The sequence below is a fragment of the Ceratotherium simum genome, chromosome 15 (genome assembly GCF_057802395.1).
Source record: "Ceratotherium simum simum isolate JZ-2026a chromosome 15, ASM5780239v1, whole genome shotgun sequence".
NCBI lineage: Eukaryota > Metazoa > Chordata > Mammalia > Perissodactyla > Rhinocerotidae > Ceratotherium > Ceratotherium simum.
The window spans coordinates 36537199-36554386 of NC_141914.1; the positions used below are offsets into that span (position 1 = coordinate 36537199).

General features: G+C 41.6%; 1 protein-coding gene across 4 annotated transcripts; it reads right to left on the bottom strand.

Annotated features, from left to right (window-relative positions):
- Nucleotides 1-7421: 7421 nt before the first annotated feature.
- On the bottom strand, nucleotides 7422-17188 carry FETUB (fetuin B). Of its 4 annotated transcripts, none has more exons than XM_087439435.1 (7): nucleotides 16964-17188; nucleotides 16513-16623; nucleotides 15108-15195; nucleotides 12541-12704; nucleotides 11718-11831; nucleotides 8476-8556; nucleotides 7422-7754 (listed from the first exon to the last, which is right to left on the bottom strand). In XM_087439435.1, exons 1-7 carry the CDS (start codon nucleotides 17186-17188, stop codon nucleotides 7422-7424), a joined length of 1116 nt encoding a protein of 371 aa, XP_087295561.1. The 4 variants fall into 4 exon arrangements, with proteins under 4 accessions (XP_087295561.1, XP_087295560.1, XP_087295562.1 ...); XM_087439434.1 differs by having other exon boundaries at nucleotides 7422-7793; XM_087439436.1 differs by lacking the exon at nucleotides 16513-16623 and having other exon boundaries at nucleotides 7422-7793.

The window sequence follows — 17188 nt, forward strand, 5'->3', positions numbered from 1 at the left end:
GTGTACCACAGCAGAGAATTTTATGCAGGCTTTCTAAAACACACACACTATTGATTAGACAAAGTTTTTATACATTTTTGTTATGTAACTGGGGGTGTTTACCTTGACCCCTGGTCAAAATATCTGTCAACAGGCTGTAAATGATTAGTGGGTCCTGAGGACAGAAAGTTGAAACATACTGCTGGTGAGTGGGCGAAAACTATGCCTGCACAAATCTGAATATTTCTAGAAGGTATGCAGATCCAGAGTATGTTTTTGACCACAAGTACTGCCTACGTTGGTGTGGGGGGTGGGGTTAGAAGCAAAGTAATTTTCCTCCATCTGCCTGCCTGTCTCAGTCAGAATTCTCTACCATCATCCCCGAAAGTCCTCAGTAGAATGCAGCTGTATTATTTAAGGGAGGTAACATATTAAAAGGTTAACATCATGAAAGGAACTGAGTTCAGGCAGAATAGAATGATTAAGATGCTGTTACTTTGGAGTCAGATCTGAATTTCAACCCTGCTCTGTTAACTCTCTTACTGTGTGATGCTGGGTAAGCTATAAAACTCCTTTGATTCTTAGTTTCCTCATTTATAAAATGGGGATTAATACCTCTTGGCATGATTGAGTGATAATAAGAAAACATATATAAAGTAACCAACACAATACTTGGCACATATTCAGGTGCTGAATAAATGATGCTTTGATTATCATTGTTATTACTATTATGTGTGCCTGGGAAGAAGTTGGGGGCCCCTTGTATCATTCCACTTCTCCGTGGCCCTTAAAGCGTGCCAAAGAAAGTTGGTTCACGTGGAAGAGAACCATGGTAAGGGTAGGAGGCAAGCCATTTGATGCCCATCCCAGAGAAGGAGTTAGAGGGAATATGCCACTGGGGGAGGGGGCTCAGCCTTGGGGGACAGAGCTGGGATTAAGCTGATCCCCAGCCCTACCCCTCCAAAGAAACCAATATACTTGTATGACCCCTTCATATTAGCAGAGCCCAGCAGCATCAGAAAGGACCAGTGGGAACCAGCGCAGATTCCCTTCCCAATAGCAGTCACTTAAACGGCATCTCCCTTCCTCCCTGCTCTCTTTGCAGCGAGTGCTTGTAAGGGTCTACAGCAATGGTTCTCAGCTGTGGCGTCATACTAGAATCCCCCAAGGAGCTTTTAAAAATCCGTATGTCTGGTGCTGACCTGGTGGCGTAGCAGTTAAGTTCGCGCCTTCCACTTTGGTGGCCCAGGGTTCGCTGTTTCGGATCCGGCGCGCCGACCTATTCACCACTCATCAAGCCATATGGAGGCGACGTCTCACACAGAAGAGCTACAACACTACAACTATGATACACAACTATGTACTGGGGCTTTGGGGAGGAAAAAAAGAAAAAGAGGAAGATTGGCAACAGATGTTAGCTCAGGGCCAATCTGCTTCAAAAAAAAAATCCTTATGTCCAGGCTTCCCCACCGGAGCAATTAAATCAGGATCTCTGGGGGTGAACCCAGGTATTGGTAGTTTGAAAACTCCCAGATGATTCCAATGTGCAGTCAAGGTTGAGAAGTACTGGGGCTCTAGGTAGAACCTGAAGGAAAGGGAAGGGTTTGAAGAGAGAGGCAAAGGGGAGGGGTATTTGAAAAGCAGACCTTACTTCCCAGAGTCACAGATTGGTTTAGCAAGTGCTAAAAGTGGAAGAAACGCATTCTGAATTATGTTTTAGATTGAACTTTTAATATTAACAACACTAGCTTTTAAATACCCAAATAGGACCGCTCCGGTGTAACTTAGAATGCAGGAATAGCATGGAATCTGGTCAAGGTGTTATTAAGAGGCTCCAACCTAGCTGGGCAGCGGAAAAGCAATTGATTAAAACAAAAACTGTTTTATGTTTCAATGAGTTGAGCTCCTTCACTAAGCCTTTCTATTATTGCTATATTGGCCATACCCAACAGGGAGTGCTCTGGGCAAGCCAAATGCTGGTGGAGGGAGAGGGATGGGAATAGCAAAAGGGACCAAGGATGAGAATAAGCTTTTCCTATGGTACTGTCTTGCTCAGACTTACAGGTACTCACAAGAGCCATGCATTCTCTTCTTCTTGCTGTATTGAATCTTAATTACAGATAAAACGCTAGTGATGCCATCCCACTAACTGGGGTAGCTTCAGATGAGATGTCTTAGGAAGCAGATTGCAGGTGCTAGGCTGGCGACCGTCAGAAGGAGGCAGAATGATGATGAGTAGGAGAGACAGTTGTCCTGGGGAACTGTCTCATGATCTAGGAAGTGACATTTGGCTTTGGTGAAGCTTCTTACTGGCTTTGGGAAAGCTTCCTGACAGTCCTGAGCCAGAGAATGGCCTCAGCTGTGGAATTGAGAGGGGATGGGTGACTTTTCACAAGATGCTTAAGGGGCAGATGGAGGTAGATAGATCTTCACCTCCACCTACTGGTTCTGGCATTCGGCTTCTTCCATAGTATCAGAAAAAGTCAGTTAATAGAATTTTTATTATTTAAAGGTTTTTTTTTCTCATAATAGAACACATGCTCTTTGCAAAAAATGTGAAAAATATAAAAAGTATAAAGAAAAAGTCAACTCTAATTCCACTACCCTGAGGGAAATCATTAACTATTATGTATTTATTCATAGATTTTTTTCTACTTGAATATCTGTAATATATATGTTTTCACATTATTGGAATTATTCTATACATACAGGTATTTTTTTCCCTCTGCTGTGGTTGAGTACTTACTTACAACCTCTATTTTTTGGGGATATTAAAAGAAGCCATATAAGCTTTATAAATGTTGTTTTTATTTTCTTGAAAATACAATTTTATTTTTTTGAGTTATTTTAGTTATAGTTTTTAGTCATAAATATAATCCCTGCACAAAGTAAAAAAAAAAAAACAGAATATTACACAATATGTAAAATAAAAATCTCTCTTCCCTATCCCTCATCCTCCAAACCCTTTCCCAAGGGAAGGACTTTTAACAAAAATTCTTGTTATATTCATTTTTTTAAATAATTTTATTTATTTATTTTTTCCCTCAAAGCCCCAGTAGATAGTTGTAGGTCATAGCTGCACATCCTTCTAGTTGCTGTATGTGGGACGCAGCCTCAGCATGGCCAGAGAAGAGGTGCGCCGGTGTGCGCCTGGGATCCGAACCCCGGCCGCCAGTAGCGGAGCGCGAGCACTTAACCGCTAAGCCACGGGGCCGGCCTGTATTCATTTTTTTTTTTTTTAATTTTTTGTTTATTGCAGTAACATTGGTTTATAACATTGTAAAAGTTTCAGGTGTACATCACTGTACTTCTATTTCTGCATAGATTACATCATGTTCACCACCAAAATATGTATTCATTTTAAATACTGTATATTTCCCCTTAAGGGAAAAATACAGTATTTAAAATGAGGACTTTCTCAAATCATTAAATATTCTTCAGAAAGATTATTTTCAGAGATCACGTGAAAGATTATTCACAGAGATCATATTGTATGCTATATATGTTTATAATATATTAATATTCTCCTATTTTTTGGTTATGTATGTTGCTTCCAATTATTTGTTCTTATAAATAATGCTACAATGTACATCCTTGTAAATTTCTGATTTCTTTGGAAATCATTGGATCAGTTGACAGAATTTTATAACATTCAGCTTTTTTGTAATAAAAAGCACTTTTTAAAAAAAGAAGATTCCCGGAGCCAGCCCCGTGGCGCAAGCGGTTAAGTGCGCACGCTCTGCTGCAGCAGCCTGGGGTTTGCCGTTTCGGATCCCGGTCCCGGGCGTGCACCGACGCACCGCTTGTCAAGCCGTGCTGTGGTGGCGTCCCATATAAAGTGGAGGAAGATGGGCATGGATGTTAGCCCAGGGCCAGTCTTCCTCAGCAAAAAGAGGAGGATTGGCAGATGTTAGCTCAGGGCTGATCTTCCTCACACACAAAAATAAAAAATTAAAAAAGTAAAAAAAGAAAAGAAGATTCCCATATACTCCCTGTCCACTGCCCACACCTACAGCCTCCTTCATTATTAATATTTGCACCAGGATGGTACATTTTCCATAATTCGTGAACCTACGTTAACACATCATTATCACCCACAGTCCATTGCTCATATTAGGGTTCACTCTTGGTGCGGCACATTCTATGGGTTTGGACAAATGTATAATGGCCTGTGTCCATCATTATAGTACCATACAGAATAGTTGCACTGCCCTAAAATACTCTGTGCTCTGCCTATTCATCTCTCCCTCTCCCCAACCGCTGGCACCCACTGATCCTTTTATTGTTTCTATAGTTTTGCCTTTTCCAGAATGTCAGGTTGTTGGAATCATAGACTATGCAGCCTTTTCAGATTGGCTTCTTTCACTTAGTGACATGCATTTAAGGTTCCTCCATGTCTTTTTCTGGCGTGATAGCTCATTTCTTTTTAGCACTAAATAATATTCCATTGTCTGTATCTACCACAGTTTGTCTACTCAACTACTGAAAGACATCTTGGTTGCTTCCAAGTTTTGGCAATTTTGAGTACAGCTGCTATAAACAACCATGTACAACTTTTTATGTGGACATAAGTTTTCAATTCATTTGGGTAATACTAAGGAGCATGATTGCTGGATCATATGATAAGAGTATGTTTAGTTTTGTAAGAAATTTTCCAAGTGTCTGTACCATTTTGCATTCCCAACAGCAACGAATGAGAGTTCCTGTTGCTCCACATTCTCACCAGCCTTGGGTGTTGTCAGTGTTCTGGATTTTGGCCATTCTAATAGCTGTATAGTGGTATCTCATTGTTTTAGTTTTCAATTCTCTAACGGCATATGATGTGGCACATCTTTTCATATGCTTATTTGCCATTATATAACTTTTTTTTTTGCTGAGGTGTCTATTCAAATCTGTTGCCCATTTTTAAAATGGGTCATTCATTTTCTTATTGTTGAAGAAGTTATTTTTGAAGATTCATTAAAGAGAACTCTAATACACCACATAAATCAAAATGCCCAACTCTTGAAGTTTCAGCATAGAAGATTAACGCTTGCAATTTGCAAAGCACTGATTATTTGATTACAAGGGCCTCAAGTGATTAATGTTGCAGCATTTTGAGACTATTGGCAAGACTATTGGATTAGCTTGCCTGCATGGAGTTTGCAGAGTAAGAAAAGAAGATTAAGAATCAAAAGCTAGAGAAACAGCATCTGAGAGATGAACCAAAGAGGAACCCGAATGCCTTAGAGGAAGTTGTCAGAAGGGTAGGAGAAGGACCTGGAAGATATAGGCCCAAGTCTACTTGAGAAAGTCTGAAGAAAGAGCAAGAGTCAGCATTGCCAGAAGCTTGAAAGAGGAGAAGTGAATGTGAACGGAGATGCTTCCTTTGATTTAATCAACTCAACAACTCTCCAGTCAAACCTACTTTTCATCCTGTATCCTGTATCTCAGTTGATGGTGCTCTCATCCATCCAACAAGGGACCCAAAGAGGGACACAACATCTAGGGTCCTTCCTCACCCTTTTTTCAGTATAGGAGGGTGTTACGGAACACCTCAGAGGAAATCCCCTACGTGCGATGGTAATGGTTTTCCTCTGTTCACCACTAAGTCCATTCTTCGCCTTTCTCTGCCTGGGTCTGTCTCAGGAGGCTGACTCATGTGGCTTGAATAATCCAGGCTCCCCTGCCGGCTAGTTTACTGTTGGGTTCAGAGACCGAATGGGAGGAGGAGATCAGAGGGAGGGAGGGAGAGGTCAGGGTGTTTATTCTTTGCTCCAGCACCAAGTTCTGGCAGTGGCCGCGTCCCGCCACCAGAGTAGCTCCTACCAGATGGCCCCTCCTGCACAGCTTCAGCTCATCCTGGGCTTGGTCAGGCCACTCCTCCTGCCGCCTTCTCAGGCCTAGAGTGGTAAAGGCTTCCCGCTGTTGCTAGTCTCCAGGTGCCTCAGTATCCCTTGTTGCTCCCTTAATTTGGCCCACAAGGCTTCATTGCATTCACTATAGTCTTTTCAGTTGAACTGAGTAAAACTGTGTTTCTTGCCAGACCCTGATTGAAACAGGGTCTAAGACCCCACATGATGTCCCTACTTAATCATTTTTCCTCCTTGTAGGAATCAGATAAGAGTAATAGCGTGTGAATATTGTCTACTGCTCTTAAGCAAATTATGCCAAGGCCTATACGCCTCTTCTAAGGAACAGCTGCCAGAATGGAGGACAATAGTTACATCTGCAGATTCCCTGGCGTATTAGTTTCCTAGGGCTGCATAACAAAGTACCACAAACTGGATGACTTAAACAACAGAAATTAATTTTCTCACAGTTGTGAAGGCTATAAGTTTGAAATCAAAGTGTCGACAGGGTTGGTTTCTTCTGAGGCCTTTCTCCTTGGCTTATAGATGGCCACCTTCTTTCTATGTCCCCACATGGTCTTTCATCTGTGCTCATCTGTGTCCTAATGGCCTCTTCTTATAAGGACACCAGTCATATTGGATTAGGGCCCACCCCAATGACTTCATTTTAACTTAATTACCTCTTAGAAAGACCTATCTCCAAATATAGTCATATTCTGAGGTACTGAGGGTTAGGACTTCAACATATGAATTTTGCAGGAACACAATTTAGCCCATAACACTGGTCAAATTTCAAAAGATATGTGTGTGTGTGTATATGTATATATTACACATGTGTATATAATGTTATATATATTATGTGTGTGTGTATCTATATATTTTTTTTAAGTGAAGAAAGTGGGAATGAGTGTTATACAGGCCCTTAATTTCTGCTCTCACCAAAACTACTTAAAAGAGCAAGAAAGTTCCCCAACTTGGAACAATGTCTGGTTCTCCCCAGGCACAACCACAGGCCACAGGCAAATGTGTCTTCCATCTACCCCCATTGCTAAGTGAGTTTTTAAGTTCTGGAGTTCGGAGGCTGTTCAGACAGGTAAGAAAAAAATATTTCCCCTTCAGGTTGAAGGCTGTGAAGACAATATCTGAACAATACTTGGTGTTGAAATCTTTATGGAATAAAGGGAGAGTGAAACTCTGTGATGAATCCCAGTCTCCTGGAATCCTTCAATTTTTATCTCATTTTGATCAAAAGAATCACAGTCTGGTCTTGCCCAGAAAGAGGAAGGGATTCCTAAGTATAGCAGGCCCTATATCAGAGACACTTCGCTAAAAGTAAGGAACCATTAGAAAGGGAGGGAGGAAGATATGAGAAGCATCTATCCTTGGCATGAGGCCTTGGATAGTTTAGAAGGGATAAAGTCTAGTGTACAAGTGACAGTTTAATCTCATTATTTCCACTTCCAGATGACATGATGAGACCAAGAGGAGTCAGGAAGACATGTTTTATTAGCTACTCTCTACATTTGAACTCTATGTCTCTCTCTCTCCCTTCCCCACCATTTCTCATCTCCTGCAGGGCACTGCATCCCCATGGAATCCTCTACGTAGTTCTCATGGTGGGACAACCAAAGGGTTGTCCACCTGGGCTGGTCCTGGGCACTCAGCAGAGCATTGTTCTTTTTTGGGGAAAGGCAGGACAACCAGCTTCTTTTCCACAGGCCACGCGATGAGGAAGGAGAGATCCAGGGTTTCTCCCTGGGGATTTGTGGTTAGATCCAGCTGCACAGGGAAAGCGGGACCCGCTTCCTGGGACTCTTTGGGCTTCTCATCATCCAACTCAGGGAGGTATTGGACAGATCCTTTAGACACAGCTTTGGAGGGTGAGTTGGTGGGAGCCATGTTTTTCTTCTGGGGCTCTTCCACCTCGGGGAGGTTTACAGATCTCTGGTTGGCAGCAGAGTTTTCACCTTTGGGGGTGGGATCCTGAAATAAGAATGCTTTCAAATAAGTGAATGTTCCCCAGGGAAATCCCTGCCATGCCTGGTAGCAGGCTAAGCTGTTCTGTGCCTTTCTTATGGAATGTTTCAAACGGAGGCCAACTAGAGAGATGGGCCTCTGGCTAACGGGTTACAAAGCAAAACAGATAAGGGCCGGGGGAACCAAGACCTGTAGAGGCTTGACTACAAGTCTCACAAATTCAGAGCTGAACAATGGTCCAGAGAGGTTAAATGGCTTGTTCAAAGTCCTCAGTGAGCTGTCTCCCTGCCCCCGCTGGTGGCAGCAGGTGGCAGAGCAGGACTTGAATGCAGGTGGCCTGTTTCAGCCACCCTCTCAACTATACCAGGCTGCCTCTTATATCAATACTTCTGGAAAGTGACTAAATATTTCCATGGAAAACCTTCTACCTAGGGTTCAGGGTAAGGTTTCTTTGGGACACTGAATTTAGCATCTAGAGAGTTGTTCTAAATGGGCTTTTGTTTTATTTTGCATGGCCATGCTCTGGTCTTTAGTCAGCCACCCAGTGGACCTGGACTTGGAGCAGCCTGCATAATGGAGAATATAAGACTTGGAGAGAAAAGAGGGAGAGTGCAGCAGGAGCAGCTAAACGATAAACCATATTTTTTTTTCCTGTACAGAAAACCCACCAAAAGAGATTGAAAAATACCTGTGGTTCAAAGATTTTGCAGGACACTGAGACAAACTTTTTTATGTTTCTGCTCAGAGAGCCTTCACAATGACCAACAGGCTGGAGTAAATAAAAAGTAAAAAAAACAAAAAACACAAAATGTCACATGATTATGGAGATTCTTCATGATTATAATAGGAAAACAAATTGCTTTCCAATTCTGTTGACTCACAATTTACCAATGTTTTTTTTGGATCCTTCAATGTTTCAGGTGGTCAAGGTAGTTGTCTTCTCTAGACACCCCCCCCCACCAAGTCATTATCTAGACCAGGCTCAAATACTTCTGGTGCTGGAAAACCCATTCCATCTTGGGAGAACTCTGATGTCTAGAAAATGCTTTGATGGTATTGCACTGAAATCCATCATTTTATAACACCTACCTCTTGTTCCTGATTCTACATGTGGTGCCATCAGAAAAATTGATTGATTTTTTTCCATAGTGGCCTTTTACATATTTGAAGACAGTTTTTTTATCCTGCCTGAATTTTCTTTTCTCCAGTTAAAACCATTTCCAGGTGTTTCAATTCTTCTTTATTTAAAAATAATAAATGTTCATTGTAGAAAATATAGAGATGTACACAGAAAAGAAAAAACCATCCATAACCGTACCACTCAATGATAGTTACCCTTAACATTTTTATTGATATTCTTTAAGTCTTTTTTCTAGGTATTTGTGTTTTTTCTTTTACAAAAATGGGATTATATTTTCAGATTGGCTTTTAAATCTTTTTTTCATTTAATACATTGTGAAAATATTTCCATGTCTTTAAATATTGTTCTATGATCTTATTTTTAAGTGCTAACATTCCACTGTATGAATGTACTGTACTTTAAACAATTCTTTTTTTCAACATTAGGTTGTTTTTATAATTATAAATGATTCTACAATGAACAAGCTTCTGATGCATCCTTGCTTGTTTCCACAGAATAAATTCCCAAGCATGGACTTGTTAGATCAGAGAATATATACATTTTCAAGTGTAACAGAATGTTAAATAGGACTTTTCCTGTTGTCTTAGAATTTTTTCTAAAACTCCAAATCTCAGGAAAACAGGTGATAAGTACTCTGTATTTAGAAGAGCTCCCATGGCCAAACAGGTCCTGCAGCCATCTCCCAGATGGTGTAAAAAGATTAGAAACCGCTTCTAGTGGGAAAGTTCATTGAAACATGGAATCCTTGCTGAACGGTGCTATAGCTTTTCCCTGCTTTACCCCAACACCAAGTCCAGGTGAGGTGCTCTAAGAGATTCCCCTGTAGAAATTCAGGATGCAGGCAAAAAACAGAGCCTGGCCACTCCCTCCCGGATGAGTCTTGTGCTCTGCTGAAACCAACAGGCCCACCCCGTACTGACACCAGAACCCAGCCCAGTGAGACAGTTTATGGGTGAGTTTGACATGTGTCCTCTGGAGTTTGGGAGCACATGTATCAATGGAGACTAATGCATTGTCTGTTTCTCTCTTAAAGAATTCTGAAGGTGAGTAACTGGCTGGAGCAGCCCACGACGGCAGGATGAAGAGAGCAGAATTGGGGCAGACTGTTCTCACTCTTGGGATAGAAAGATGTATAAGTGTTCCATGGGACAAGTGTTTTGGGTCCAAGGGGCAGCCTGCCATTCCAAGGTGCATATAAGAGCCTGTGGGGCAGGAACTGGTTGGTGGTGGGGAGGCCCAAGAGGCCAAGGAAGGACTTCCTGAAGGACCCACACCTATACCCCATTAGAGAGCCGGTACTGGGGACTGCCATATAGAAGGTGTCAATGAGATGCTAGTGTCGGCAGGAGTAGTTATATAAAAAAGACTTTGACCCTTTCTTTTAATCTCCTCTCTCCACATGAACCTGGAGGAGCCAAAGTTGAAGCAAGAGAGATTTTAGTTAGAGAGCAGGAAGGGGAGAAAGAAGGAATAAAGAGACCTTGATCTCTTTCCCACAGTGGGATCTGAGTCATAAATCAACCCTAAGCTAAAGTGAGGGTATTTGTGAATTGTATGTGAGATAGTTCTTTAGATTTAGACTTGACCGAACTTTTTAATACCTAAATGTGAATCTTAATTGCCTAAATCAGATTGGTCTTATAGCTGAAAGTGACCAGGAAACTATGAGACCTGACCAAGAAGTTATTAAGAAGTGGAGAAGGAAGATTCCACAGAGCAGGTTCAGAGGCTGTTTTTTGATGATTCCTAGAATGAGTTCAGAATACGCAACAAACCAGTTTTGTAAGGCTTTTTGTGATTATTGCCCAATTGCCTGCCAAAAGCTTGTGCCAATTTACACTCCCTGGAGGAATGTTCTAGATGGTTGAGGTCCCCTCACCATCTTGGCTACATGCCCATGAATGGGTGTCCATTTGATTTTGTCCTCCTTAAAGGGGTCCTATGGAATGGAACCACATGCTGTACTGCATCTGTTCAGATCAAAGCAGGGCACTACGTAAAGTCTCTCTATATTTTCATTGCCCTCCATGACCACATTTTACAGTTGCATCACACTGTTGACTAAAATTGATTTAGGCTCAAAATTGATTTAGAGTTAAATAAAAGTTAAGTGTTACATACCCTACTACTAATCCATCTCTTCTCTTTCCAGCACCTGAGCAACAGATTAAGTCCTGAACTTGAAAATGTTGTTTCACTCACCCCTCTTAGCTGGTGCAGTCTCACATTGCACACCATGCTGAACACTCCATTCAGACCAACCTTTGAAGTGTCAGTCTCTGCTAAGTTTTCCCCCTCCCACCTTTCAGTCATAAGGTCACATGGTATCAAAAACAACTTCTTAAGACAGTGGCACTGAAGCATCTTGATCTTTTCATGCAGAGTCCTCTTCACTGGGTGTGTCATGCACTGGATTCCTAGCAAAATACCCAGTGCATTCCTGCCTCAATTTACACTCTTTCTGCATCCTAGATTGCCCTCCTCTCTCCTTCCCCTAACCTTCCTTCAAGGTCCAGGTTAAGATCTACCTTCTCTTCCCTGACCAACACAGATTAGCTTAATTTCCTCCTCTCAAATCTTGTATTATTGGTTACTGCAATACCACGTATTTTGGTCTTTAGAAAATACTGTGGAGGTTGTCCATGGGCCTGACTCATGGCCAACCACACTTCAAGCTTCTTGAGGAAGCTTTACAGGAACTACCTGTTATGTAGTTGATGATCAACAAATATTAGTAGATGATCTATGACACATTTGTTGGACAAAGGAAGACATTCAGGAGTACTTACATCAGAGTCAGGGAGCTGAAGTGGGCATTTGCTGGCAGCAGACTCAGCCTGGGATTTGGTACATGGTGACTCTGTGATTAAATATTGCACAAAGTAGGCAGGGCCAAACACCCACTGGGATGAGACAAGAGTTGAGAAATAAAAATCAACCTACTTATGTGGGGGCAACAGAAACCCTACATGTCCAGAGTCATTGTCAACACGGTTCTTCTGTTGTCCCTGTAATCCCCACCATGATCAAACCATGTATTAGGATTTTGTTATTTAGAAAACATAATCACCATACCTTTCTTCCCTTCTTAAGGACTTGAATGGGTCCTAAACTCCTTCTCTTGGTTAGTTTTTTTCGTTACGTAGAATTGTTTTTTAGATTAGTTTTTCTCTATATAACAGATATCAACATCATCTAAATACAAATAAGCTTCCACTTCCTTTAACCCAAAAAACACAACATTTACTTAAGGCTTTAGCATGGAGTATAAGTTTGACTTACTAAGTAGTCTGTGGTCAATCAGATATGAAAAGGTAGCACTGAATAGTGACCCTAAGTAGAATTCTCCAAGGAGTCTATGAATCCATTTCCCTTCTTGCCTTAAGGCCAATGAAGTAAAATGGAGTCACACAACTTTGGTGGAAATTCCATGGAACAACTCAGAAACTGAAACATGATTGAATGTGCATCAGGTCTACCACAGTATAGAATGAAGAAAAGGCTCTTGGGCTGTAACCAAAAGCAGTGCCCTGATATTCTCTTCTCAGCTAAGGAATCAATAGCAGCAGTTATGAGAGACATTGTTGGTGTAACTGGGCATTTCAGCCTCACCTGGCTAGAAGCCTTGATGACTCTGACAAGAGAATACTGCTTCGAGGTGCTCTTGTTGTTGTATTCTGCAAGAGACTCAAGGGCAGCTTCCAAAACACTGGAATATGACAAGTCAACAGGGCCTGGGCAGTCGGGGCACATATTGGAAATCGCTCTTCGAGAAACTGTTGATGCCAAAGAGAGCAGTTCAAAAATAAACCCCTTATTGATTTTCAATCCTATAAATCATATGACCAAAACAGAGGCAGATTAAAAAAAAAAAAGATAAATACTCAGTTTCGATTGAGTATGGAGTGGATGGAGCGGAAAAGGTATTTTCTGGAGAGAAAGTTACTTTCTGCAATGAGCATGTATTACTTTCATAAGTAAAACAAAATCAAAGCAAGATTTTTTTCACCTCATACAAATTTATTGGCCCTAGGAATTTTGTTCAAAAACACGTAATAGTATATTTCCATAAATTTTTTTTTCCATTTAGCTCAATATCTTCCATCATCATTGCCTCTGTAAAGCAGATGGAGTATCTTAACAGGTCGGGATTTCATTATTGTCATGTCTTATTCACCTTTTAGTGCCCCATACCTGACAATGTCTAACGCATGGTAAGTGCTTAGTAAATGCTTGCTGAATGAATGAATGAGTAAACGCTTGTTGAATGACATATGAAAGGTGGAAGCACATCCTCTTTGGTTAGAAAATGCAAGTGAGCCAGAAAACAAAAATTGGGCAAATTGCTGTGTGTCTGGATAGAATAATCACACTAACGGTATGTAACCACGGGCCCTCTAGGACCAGTTCAACTGACTCCATCTTATCAACAGAGTAATTAAGAGTTGTGTTTCAGGAGCTGAGTCCCCCCTTGTCCATTTCAGACTGGTTGAGACCACGAACCCATCAACTGGGCCTATGCAAATGCTCAATAAGTGACCTTTTTGACATTGAGGATCTAAAAACTCCACCCTTAGATCATGGTAATGCCGCCATTTTGTGAACATGTGTCCTATGAAGAGCCATGAAGCTTGATTATGCTTGCACAGATCATCAATTACCTCACTTCTCCTTACCCCCAATCATCTATCTCCACACTTCAGACCGCCCTGCCCTTCATCCCATAAATTTTACCCCAAGCCCTGGATGAAGGAGACAGATCTGAGATCATATGACCCTGTCTGCTTGTAGATGGATCTAGCAATAAAGCTGATTTCTTTTCCCAAAAGTTGATGCCATAATAATCAGCTTTTTTTTTATGTGCACTGTGCAACAGAATTTGTTACCCCAATTTTGTGGGGTAACAGGTACAGCCAGAATTTGATTGGGAGGAGCCGGGGGTGGCAAAACTAATGTGAAAGCCAGGCTTGGGAACTTGTCTAGAAGTTGTTTTTGTAGAGCAAATGTATTGGTCTGATCAAGTGTGTGTTTATTTGGGTGTATTACGGAGGAGTTACATCCACGACTTGTCACTCCTGGCACCATCCCTACGTGTCGCTTCCTGACCTCCCATACCTCTGGGCCCTATGATTTCCATTTAAGTCTTGATCTGATTTATTTTTTGTTGTTCTCTAATTTATTTTAGGTGAGTCTTATCTTTACAACCAGGAAGCTTAAGCTATGGCTAATAAAATATTTGCTCTGTTGCCTTGTCCTTCAAAGGAACCAGCAGCATTGTTATCACCTGGAGCTTGTTAGAACTGCAGAATCTCAGGCCTTGCCCCAGAACTATAGAATCAGAATCTGCATTTGAACAAGATCCACCAGGGGAGTCACAGGCACATAATAGTTTGACGAGTAGCTATATCCTATTTTCCCATGCCATGGATGCTAGCTTTCCAAAGAAGGACCCAGAATGAACACATGTGCATTTATTCATTTATTCAACATTATTATGGACTTCTTACACATGATAGGAACTGGAGGAGGGGTGTAGCAGTGAGGAAGAAGGGATAATATGTTCTACATGATATAAGACACAAGACCCCAAATCAAGGCAGTGCATGTCTGTGCCCCATGAGTGGTTAAGCTGAAGTTTTATAGGAATGAGAACAGGAGAACACCATTCCTTTCTGGAATAGAGGACATGGCGGAAGAAGCAGCATTTGCAATGGTCCTTAAAGAATGGATGTGAGTTCCAAGGGCAGAGGTTATCAAGGGAGGGCATCCTCAGCAGAGGGAGAGGCAGGAGCAAGATGCAGAGAGTGGAAAGTGTGATGTGTCCTCAGAAAATAGTGAGGCATCCAGTTGAATGGAGTGCAGATATGGTGTAGTCAGAGAAATAATGGCAGAAATAGCTAGAAAGGGAGCCTGGCAACCAGTCATAGAGATTATGCCATTTAAGTCAGACTAAATATTTAGGATTTGATGCAGTACACAATGGCGAGCTATTGCAGGTGATTTAGGAAGATTAATTGTGGGAAGAGGAGCAGTGCAAGTATTGGATATGTCAAGAACATGGCTGTGGTATGAATAGGAAGTGAGGATGGGAGAATCTTATACACTCTGGGCATAGCCCTGTTTAATGCTTTTTTCCCATTTTTTTAATTAAAATTAACAAAATCAGAGTGCTCTCTTACCTGGGCGAAGAGTACAGTTATAAGCAGCTGTATAGAGAATTCTTTCTACCAAGTTAGTGTAATATATTGCTTTGCATTGACCATAAACCTGGAACCAACAAACACATTTTATGACATGGTGGAACAAACTCTGACTTTTTAAAATATCCCCCAAAATAAAATTGGACATTTTATTTTTAAATAATAAAAAACTTAAGGTCAATTTTGGTTACTGTGGATATGAGAAACTAGCAGCTGATCATCAAACAGTCTAACCTTTTCCTGGGACACAGCTGGACTACATTTTCCAGCCTCCTTCCCAGGTAGATGTGATGTGAATAACTGAGTTCTAACTACAGGAAGGTGAGCAGAAGTGATTGTAATTATTTCCAGGTCTGGCCCACGAAGATCTCCCACGTGCGACCTGTCCTCTATGCTTTTTATCTTTCCATAGCTTGATGCAGATGAGTATGGTGACCATAGACGCCATGAGTTGAAGGTGGCAGAGTCTAGAGCCACAACATGGAAGGAACCTGGGTCTCCAAGTGACTCCTGGAGGAAAGCCCCCTCTTGATCAGGAATTTCTATTTTAAATTTTACATGAGTGAGAAATAAACTTCTATCTTGGACTCAGTATACCCTTTTCAGTGTATGTGTTATAGAAGCTAGTGTCACCTTTACAAATATAATTCACAACACGGTAAATAGACTATTTGCTTTTCAAAATCAGGTAGGTGCAGTTTGATGAGTCTGGTTAAATGATTAGAGAAAGATGTCTTGGTCAAATAGTTTACTTCTAAACACATATCACTGTACTAGACTTATAAAGTTTCATATCAGTCAAGGGAAATATTCCCCAAATAACTAAGAATCAAATGAAAACTGATGATATTAGTTTTAATCATCTTCTATGGTTATCTTTAAAGGATAATTTCTGAGGCCCTTAAGGTTCTATGTTTCAAGGAAAGTATTTCTCTTTCCATGACACACTTAAAATCTCTCATACTGTAACTTGTTCCCTCCAGCCTCATTAAAACAAAACAGTAAAAACAAAAAGCACTTCCTTCCCTTGCTTATACAGTCTACTTTAAACGTACATACAGAGTTCTTCACCTTCAATTCCTTTCTCACAATTTAAACACTGATATAAGCCTGCAGAAGAATCTGGGAGGTGGAAAACTGGACTCATCACACAGTTTTTGAGTAACTTTGCAGTTCTGGTCTCCATGACCACAATGATACTTCTGGAAACCCATCTGACATGTGAAACTTTGTTCTGTCTATAACATTAAAATAACCACATGGGTACCATGCCCAAGAGACTATAAAGAGAGACATTTAAAGATGGCGCACATTGAACAATCTGTACCCTGTAGACAGAGTACATCTAGTTTCTCCCCTGGAACCCCTGGAAAAAAGCACTTACTGATTCATGCAGCGTCCTCTCACCACAGTCCTTCCATGCCTTCTTGCTGAGCACATGGCAGTCAGTCTCTAACACATCCAGAGTGAGATAGAACACTGAACCATGACCACTCTGTGGGAAGGAGTAGAGAAATGCATCACATCCCACATGAAGCAGAAACCCCTAAAGACTGGCTGAAAAAGGCTCTGTTTTACGGCACAGCCAAAAGCTATCATGTTTGTGAAGATTCCTTACAAACTGTGGAACACTCGACAAGTGTCAGAGTAGGATACTACTAGCACTTGTTCCTAATAACAATAAGAGCATGTAGCACACCCTGACAGAGCAAAGCAGTGCGGTCTTGGCAGGGTTTCCAATTTGGAGAGCACCTGCCAACAAGTGTCTCTGGACTCCCAACCCCTGGCTTCCACAGCTTGTGCAAACACCTGCCCAAGAGGGGACTGTCACTTGCCTGTTTGTGTTGGTAGACATCATTCACTCGGTTGAGACTCAGCACAAAGCCTTTTCTCCGGTCCTTGTTGATGTCCTGCAGGGCGAAGTCCGAGAATTTCAGCACATCTGAGTCATTGCAGCCGCGGGAGAGGAGAGGCGAGGGGTTGTGGGCCTGCTGGGGTAGAGATGCAGCCCTGTAGCACGCGGCCAGGGCGCAGAGCGCCAAGGGAAGGAGCAGACCCAT